The 9,407-nt window shown below is 51.4% G+C and overlaps 1 protein-coding gene across 1 annotated transcript; it reads left to right on the top strand.

The window, feature by feature from the left end:
• Positions 1 to 3,120: 3,120 nt before the first annotated feature.
• MAM_07949 (cytochrome P450 oxidoreductase) lies at positions 3,121 to 5,342 on the top strand (the record flags this gene model as incomplete). Its single annotated transcript, XM_040826747.1, has 3 exons — positions 3,121 to 4,902; positions 4,971 to 5,249; positions 5,325 to 5,342. The coding sequence occupies 3 exons, from the start codon at positions 3,121 to 3,123 to the stop codon at positions 5,340 to 5,342; spliced, it is 2,079 nt and encodes a 692-aa protein (XP_040675278.1).
• Between the last annotated feature and the right edge of the window lie 4,065 nt (positions 5,343 to 9,407).

Raw genomic sequence — 9,407 nt, 5'->3', positions numbered from 1 at the left:
GCTTGAGTGACTCCCATTTCTTGAGTGTTGGAAGCCATGGACGATGGAAGTCTGTCGGTGGTGTCCGTACACAGCGGTCTTGCTATGGTCTACCGGTCGTTCCACGGCGCCGCAGAGGCCTTGTCGCTGGGTGTGTCCCCGAGGTGAAGCTACGGCAGATGGAGAGTGTACCGTCTTATCGCCAGAGGACTCGCGTGAGTGGGTTGAGCGTCGCGTCGGGGTTGTGAAGGTGGTTGGTCGTATCGTCTGGTCCCAAAATGGACCGTGATCGGATTCGTCTTCGAGTCTCGCGCCAGACCGTGCGGATGGTTTCAGCTGGTCATGTGCATTGTCGGGGAGAGCTTGCGAGGGGGCTAGAGGGCAATCATGTCGGTGTTAGCAGTGGAACCCTTGTCTCTTGCACTCGTGAGACAGCCGAGGGCAGGGCGAAGTGTAACAAGAGGGAGGCAGAACAAAGACGAACACCATGACGACGACGGATGCACTTGGTGCATGTTGGATCATGGCGGCACACGACAGCAGGATGTGAATTACATGCGATGTTCGTCTTGTCATTTGTCATTGGAGAGCGCGGAGAGTGGTGAATGACGAGGAAACCTCTGAATTATACGACGATGAGAAACGACTCACCCATCTCAAATCAGACGACGGCCCAATTCCCTAAAGCTCTAGCGCCGGGCAGGCGTGGCTAGTAACAGAGCATGGCAGTCGAGAAGGGGACCGGTTACTCGACGTCCAACATCCAACAAGCAGCATGAAGAGTTTGAACGAGGGGAAAGGAGGCCCAATTGCTTCCGTAAACGTGGTTGAGCGCAACTCGCGCATGGATGGTCAAAGACGGAAAGAAAAAATAACCCCAGACGGCACGGGTACTGATTGCCGACTGCACCTTACCTTGAGTAGGTACCTAGGTACTTAAGTAGGTACTACTACCTGCATACTTTAAGAAGTTCCCTACCTACCAGGCAGTACATCTTACTCCGTACATACTGTGTGAGGTAGTTACTTGGTCCACACACGAGGAGGAATGAACACAGTTGATCGCAACGGTGCTGGCTGACTGGAGTGTGCTCTCGTCAATGACGCTCTGTGCTGCTGGTGCAATGGTCCGGGAATCCAGGTGCTTGAAAGTTGCATGTCCCTCCTGATGGCCCCTTCTAAAGCTGGCTCGCTCGGCCTGACATTTGAAACGCCACACTCACTCACGATCTCCCTGCCATGTTCGAGAGTTGGTTGGCCCCACGGAGCCAGGCAGCGCTTGCCACCCTCGTCGTTCGAATCGACCAGACCAGACGATAGCCGAGCTCGAGCTGACGCAACGAAGGCCGTTAGAGGACGCACTGCGGACGTTGGAACATGCGTCAATGCGTTGTTGCTGCCTTTTGACGCTTGGACTTTGGGCTGAGGGCCAGCGACAGGTCACCTTGTGTAGACTTGCTTGAGGATTGCTGGAACTCTTTTTTTTCGCGATTTTTTTTTTAAAAAAAATAAAGGTGTCTGGTGTCTGGTGTTGCGTCACGAGCCGCTCTGCTCATGCCGATGTTACTCCGCAGGCCATCTATGGTTTTTTAATTGAGCACGGCGAGGTTGAAGGACACCACGTGATGATTGTATGTGAACACGCAGGATCAAACGAAACATTCTACTCTACCGCCCTGCGACAAGTCACTGATCATTGACCTATTTTACCGGAAACTTCACCGTGGTGCCATGCTCCGCCGGTCGTCGGAACAAGAGCCACAATTCCGTCAGGCGCAGAATCATGTTCCCACCAGGAGAGCGATGACTTCTCCGTGTGGAGGTGGACTTGGCTGTTGGTCGAAGCTTTCCGTGACAGGGGACTTCCCGCCTCTGCTTGATTTTGTGTAACGATTTAATAAAGGGCAAGTACTCTGAGGTTACTAAAAAAAAAGCGCATAGTCAAGTACTTAAGTAAGTACTTAAGTACTTGTAATGCAGACAACCAAAAATGTAGGGGGGTACCTACTTAGTTGCTAGTCGTCGCCTCACAAGTCACGACTACATGCGTCAACTCTTCTTTATTGTTGGAGGCCAGTTTTTGCAGGAACGGTACGCCTGCGCCTCAGATATGGACCCACATAGACTCGGCGTTAAGCACATCGGAATCATCGGGACAACATCAAGTTTTCTCAGTGCGGAAGGCAGAAAGTCAATTGCTAGGCAACAACAACATATCGCCAGTTTACTATTGCCGCCGTTTCCTTGGGACGGAGCTCTATTAACCAGTTACCAGACTTCGTGCTCCAATCCGTGCAATGAACAGGGGCGCCCGGGAGGCGGAGCGTTTACTTGACTACGAGGCACGGAGTACGTGCGAGGCTGTCATGTGCTCCGCCGTACGGAGTAATACACATCTTCAATAGAGCCAGGTGCCTTGGGCCTCGGTCTCTGACCTCCGCAAATAAATTAATACTATTATTACTGTTCGTATGGGAGAACCCGAATACGGAGCGCTGGAACAATTCAGCCATCTAGATCAGCTGATCGGGATTGAAGCAAAGTGGACGCGGACCGGTCCCACTTTTCGGAATAACTCTGCCGGCGAACGGGGAGTTTGAGTAGAGCAAGCGGGAGTGAAAGTGGCGAGTGGCCCTCCTCAATGCTGCCATGCCTTGATAATAATATCACAGCTGTCCCGTCTGGTCTGCTGGTGCTGACTGTCGCGTTTAGGTACTTGTACCTACTTATTTAAGTAAGTTAAGTAGGCACTTAAGTCGGTATAATCAAGTGACATAAGGAGTACGGAGTACATTCGCGTTCCTTGATACCTAGGTGGGTACCTACAGGAGACAGGAGGTACTAGGCAAGTACATGTGATGTGCTCCTTCCTTATTACTCCGTGTTGACAGTCACACCTTGAAGGCGCCCCTCCAAATTTCACCAAATCCCGCCGGCAACTGATCGACTGGTCCGCTACCGCTCGTATTTGCACAGGTGTCTCAAAGCCTGCCTGCGCCCATTCTCTCCATTGTCCTTTCTGTTGCGTTCTGCCTCGAGTCGACCCTTCTTCACCCTCCCGCCTTGCGACCTCCAGAGTGGCAGTGGTTAGCCGTTGTCGTTTTAGTCGGCGCCCTCTTGCATCGTCCGTCTTGGTCCATCATGGCTGAATTCGATACCCTCGACATCGTCGTCCTCGGCGTCATCCTCCTCGGGACGCTTGCCTACTTCACCAAGGGCACTCTTTGGGGCATCACCAAGGACCCCTATGCCAATGCATTTGCCAATGTCAATGGCGCAAAGGCCGGGCGCTCCCGCAACATTATCGAGAAGATGGACGAGACTGGCAAAAACTGTGTCATTTTCTACGGATCTCAGACCGGAACCGCCGAAGATTACGCCTCCCGTCTCGCCAAGGAGGGCAAAAGTCGCTTTGGCCTCGAGACAATGGTAGCCGATCTGGAAGAGTACGACTTCGATAACCTCGATGCTATGCCTAGCGATAAGATTGTCATGTTCATCTTGGCCACCTACGGCGAGGGAGAGCCCACCGACAACGCCGTCGAGTTCTACGAGTTCATCACTGGTGACGACGTCAGCTTCTCCGAGGGCACCGATCCAGGGCTGCAGAACCTCAATTATGTCGCTTTCGGTCTTGGCAACAACACCTACGAGCATTACAATTCCATGGTACGCAACGTCGACAAGGCCCTTCAGAAGCTCGGCGCTCACCGCATCGGCAAAGCCGGTGAGGGTGACGATGGTGCTGGCACCATGGAAGAAGACTTCCTAGCTTGGAAAGATCCTATGTGGGCTGCTCTCGCCGAAAAGATGGGCCTTGAGGAGCGCGAGGCTGTCTACGAGCCTACCTTTGGTATTGTTGATCGTGAGAACCTGACCGTTGACTCCCCCGAGGTAAACCTCGGCGAACCGAATAAGATGCACCTAGAAGGTACTGCCAAGGGTCCCTTCAACTCCCACAATCCTTATATCGCGCCAATTGCGGAATCTCGGGAGCTCTTCTCCGCCAAGGATCGAAACTGCATCCACATGGACGTCGACATCAGTGGCTCTAACCTCTCCTACCAGACTGGTGACCACATTGCGATTTGGCCCACCAATTCTGGCGATGAGGTTGACCGTTTCCTTGACATTATTGGCTTGAAAGAGAAGAGGAACAATGTTATCAGCGTCAAGGCATTAGAGCCCACCGCCAAGGTTCCCTTTCCAACTCCGACCACTTATGACGCTATCGTTCGATACCACCTGGAAATTTGTGCACCGGTTTCGCGACAGTTTGTCGCAACCCTGGCTGCATTTGCTCCCAATGACGAGGTCAAGGCCGAGATGGCCAGACTTGGAAGCGACAAAGACTACTTTCACAGCAAGACTGGACCGCACTTCTACAACATTGCTCGACTCTTGGATACCGTCGGCAAGGGCGAGAAGTGGACCAACATCCCCTTCTCCGCCTTTATTGAGGGCCTGAACAAGCTGCAGCCCAGATACTACTCCATCTCGTCGTCCTCTGTTGTCCAGCCCAAGAAGATCTCCATCACCGCCGTCATCGAGTCGCAGATGATCCCCGCAAGGAAGGATCCTTTCCGTGGTGTTGCTACAAACTACCTGTTTGCTCTGAAGCAAAAGCAGAACGGCGACCCCAACCCATCTCCCTTCGGTAAGACTTATGCACTCAACGGCCCTCGCAACAAGTTTGACGGCATCCACGTGCCCGTACATGTTCGCCATTCCAACTTCAAACTACCCTCGGACCCTGGCAAGCCTGTCATCATGGTCGGCCCCGGCACTGGCGTCGCCCCTTTTCGTGGTTTCATCCAGGAACGCGCCAAGCAAGCTCAGGACGGCGCCACTGTCGGCCGTACGCTTCTCTTCTTCGGATGCAGAAAGCGCTCCGAGGATTTCTTGTACGAGTCTGAGTGGGAGGTATGTTCACCTGATACGACCTATGCAAAACCCACTAAAACAAAAAGCGTTGCTCACAATCGTGGTAGGAATACAAGAAGGCTCTGGGAGACAGCCTCGAAATCGTTACCGCCTTTTCACGGGAATCCTCAAAGAAAGTCTATGTGCAACATCGTCTCAAGGAACGATCCAAGGAAGTCGGCGAGCTCCTCTCACAAAAGGCTTATTTTTATGTCTGCGGTGATGCAGCCCACATGGCTCGTGAAGTCAATACCGTTTTGGCCCAAATCATTGCTGAGTCACGTGGCGTATCAGAAGCTAAAGGCGAAGAAATCGTCAAGAACATGAGAGCAGCCAACCAATACCAGGTACGTTCCCGTTCTCACTCTCCGCTTTTTCGACATATTGCTCTCAGAGGACCAATGCTGATGTATGGATGATAGGAGGATGTCTGGTCCTAGAGTAGGCAAGAATGGAGGTTTTTCAAATGGGAGTTATACAGTTTAGAATACAGGTCCATGGCCGTTAAAACATGGTCAACCTAATGATGTATGCATGGCGGCGTTGATCTTCCACGACGTTAGGTTTTAGTCTCCGTGTTGAGTTTTCTCTTGGCTGGGGGGTGGTTTCATTTATTACGCAGGTCATCTGCCACGTGGCTGCTGGCAATGTTCGATGTATCTTGGAGATATGTACATGGACCATCTAGAGTTAAAAAAAAAAAAAAAAAAAAAAAAAAAAAACAAGCCAACGTCTATGCGATGGATGGTTCCAGTTGCAAGCTTAGGTCTATGCGAGACCTCACATCAGCACCTTGTTGGAGCCTCTTTGGATGCACGCTAGAGATGAAGGGTACCTATATAGATAGCTACACGTAAAGGGGAAGTAGAGGCATCTTCTCTCCTCTTTCCCCCTCAAGTGTGTATTGAGTTAAGTACTTTTGAGTGCGCGTGGGGTTTGTGGACCTTGGCGCTGGGGTTGAACTAGGTACACCCCCCATGGTAGTGCGGCGATTTCACCCATACCGAGGCGTAGATAAACATCGTTTCCACACCACCCGCTCTTTTCAACCGGCCGGACGGACACCTCTCATCATGGCGGATTCCGAGGTTGTTGAATATCACCATTATCGTCCTCCTGGCGTTCGCCGTGCTCTCACTTCCGGAACCAGCACCTTCATCGGGGAGGTTGATGATTCGACCATTCTAAAGTACCCCCTTGAACCGGGTGGTGATATGACACGCCTGGAGGTCCAACACAGTATGGGATCCATCAATATCAATAGGCACGACAATACTCCATTTTCATACTATAACGTCGCGGTCCACATCTGCTGAATTGTTCGCCATGGGCCTGCACATATCGCCGGCCCGTTGACGTGAAGCACTCGAGTGGGTGCTCAACCTAAGGAAAGAGTTTACTCTCCTACAGATAAGTAATCTTGTTTGAATCCACTCAACGTAAGAGATTATCACAATATTGAATTTTGCGAACAGAAACTTTCCCTAGATACAGAAAGCGCAAAGCTCATCCGAGTCAGTCCGTCTGTTAGACATTCTCAGACCTGACTCTTATTTACTGTAGTTTGCTTCATTCCTTTCTTGGGGACTAAACCGCTACTTGTGGCGTTTTTTTTTTTTTAATATAGTATAGCAAGCTGCAATCAATAATCAACTAATTTGTAGGTGTAACCGCAAAGCAATCCTCTGACCTGACTTAGCTGTAACACTCTATGTCAAAGCTACAGACAAGTCGTTTGACATGCTTATCCCATCGCCTTGGTCTCGTCTCATGGAGTTGACAACGCAGCAAGATCGACCGACTACTGCTCGGGTAGGTGTAAAGTCTATAGGGGCGTTGAAGAAGGCGCTAAAAACCCGATTTCCTTTTGATCGGATCGTTTTCTTTTCCATCCAAGTGCTAAACTCTTGCGTTTGAAATACAAACTGTTAACAGGGGGTTGCATTAAAGAGGAGGTTATTACTATTGGTCGTCCGGATAGATTGGTGCAAGTTGTTAAAGAATTCATTCGTTGGAGAATGTCAACACAAATACTTGCAGCAAATACGAGGCAAGATGATAGTTAACAGCTGCCCAACGCTATCATTATTGACAGCTCGCTTAAACAAGAGTCGGCTGACAACTTGAAGAATTTTCTAAACGAAGAGACTCGTATTGGCATATTTAGCGCAGCATTCCATAGCAGAGGGAGTAAGTATCTGCTTCATGGTCGGCCTAGCACTAGAAAGTCAACCCTCGGCTTGGCATTGACCGGGAATTTGACCTAGAGCATCCGTTCAATAACCTTCTGACAGATGTGTTGCTTCGCTCGAGGATATTAATGGTCGGCAGGGTCCGGGCAAACCTCGAAAAGCGGCACTCTCGACTCTTAAACACCCTGATGGGATTGCCTCTCGTTGGACAAAGCGCTTACAAGACCGGGCCGTATCGACGTGAAGCTTGAAATTCCGTTGGCAAAAGCCAACTGATTCAAGTGCTCTTGCGCTTGTATGTGTCGGGTAACGTGGTGATGTTACGTGGGCTTCCCCATCGGCCCACGACGCTTTTTTGCTTTGTGCAGCTGGCCAAAGAGGGCAGGCCAATTTTTGTGGGGTAGAGAAGAAGAAAAAAGGAAAGAACAAGTCAATTCTTAGGCGTTCCTTCTTACATGTTAATAAAGAGGAGCAGGAAAAGCCACACGGCAGGACGGCAAGGCCATCAGTGTCAACATTGCGCGCCGTCCACTCGCAACTCCTCTGCTTTGGGTGCGCTTTAACATCATGGCAGGGGACGATGTCCGTCTCACGCCGGAGATGGGCAAACCCGAACGAACATTAGACACTTTTGCTGTCGCGGGACAAGGACGAAGGATGATCCTGATCCGACTTCACACGGTCGTGGCACTTGTCTCTTACCGCTCGTCACGGCTCCAAACGTGCTTGTTTCTTTTTTCGACACCTACTAGTGCAGCCATTGGCATTCACACCTTGTTGTTCCGCCCTTCTTGACCTCTCCCTTGCATCGGGCCACTAGACGAAAGCTGGTTCGTTGCTCCAGATTAACGAGCCCCTTGGGCCGGGATGGAAAGGACGTCTTGACAGTTGGCTGCTGATCGTCCGTCGTGAAGCGACTGCTCTCGAAGGCCTGGGACCTAGCTCGCCAGCCCAGCCCAGCTACTCGGCTCGGCTGGGTGAGGGCTGACGCAAAGGGAGAGGTGACGGCGGTGCATCAGAATGGGCAGGCAGGCACTCTGGTCGAACATGAAGCGTACGGGTGGAATCATCTGGTGGCAAGATGTCTCAAGAGTCTCGTCACCATCCCCAACGGGCTTCTGCGCCGGTCCATGGCAGAGCTCAGAAGAAACTTGAATGAAGAGGTAACTCAAAGCCACTACCAACATCATTGTGCAGAGTAACGGTGATGCAATGTCCCGCATTTTTTTTTTCGTTTTTTCTTTTTATTTTTCCACAGGTAGATATGAGTTTCGCAGGCGCCGTCTCGACCGGGCTGAAGGAGCTTGCACGATTGATTGATGGCTTCGCGGCGTCTCATTGGTCCGCCGTCAGCTGCGCGAATGGCTCACAGAAGCCTCGGGCGTTGAGAGGGAGAAGAAGTAAAACAGTCATGGACAGGTGAATCAGGCTTCAAATGTTGGTGGTGTCTGAGATGTGGGAGAAAAAAAGCAACGCTTTGCTCCGTGCTTGGATAGGTGGATGGCGGTGCGGTTGACAGACTGGGATGGATGGATGATTGCTTCTTAGCAACTTCAGTCCAACAGAGAGGCTTGCTTCATGTGCAATCCGCCCATCCTGCCGATATATCTATCTCCCGACGATATACTTAAACGCTGGTTCGCAGAAAGCAGAGGGTTCGATTTGTGTGCATGGCAGCGAATATCAAGGTACGGCGAGACAGGAGGGCATCAACACCAACCCTGGCCACTGCAAGAACAACATGATTGAAAGAATACAAAGCAACTACAGAGATCCATTCGTCAGCCTTGGAAGCAACACTCCCGGACCTCGACGGGCAGTTCACGGCGTCGCCACATCAATCGCGCGGTGAAGACTTGGGACTTGGGGTTTACCCGTCGTCTCCTTGCCTCGTCGCCTTTTCGCCTCGCCAGCTGTGAATATCCCAAGTGACCACTGGAGTCACTTCACTTCGCTTCACAGACGGTGCCGGCTGCCAGCTGTCCGCCAGAAGGTACAGGGCACTAGAACGCAGACATCTGGGAAGTCTGGTCGAATTCTCTTTTCCTACCAGGTGGCAGCTTCTCCTGGGCAACTGACAAGACGCGTTGACATCTGGTTGATGATAGTCAAACGTCAATAAACCCATCCACCGTTCGCCACTCTGCCCTCAATCACGCGGACCACTCTCAGGGTCCATTCAACCCTTCTCGTCTCGTCTCGTATCTCTGCGCCTCCTCGTCTGAAAATCGTGGCTACCGGAGCGAGCAGTTCAGGAACCATCACTACCCTCTTGCTTGCGCCCAGTATCTTCTAGCTTGCTTTCTTCAACCA

Source organism: Metarhizium album (assembly GCF_000804445.1).
Source record: "Metarhizium album ARSEF 1941 chromosome Unknown scaffold_39, whole genome shotgun sequence".
NCBI lineage: Eukaryota > Fungi > Ascomycota > Sordariomycetes > Hypocreales > Clavicipitaceae > Metarhizium > Metarhizium album.
The sequence above is the reverse complement of the archived record's forward strand: the minus strand, read 5'-3'. Positions and strand labels throughout refer to the sequence as shown.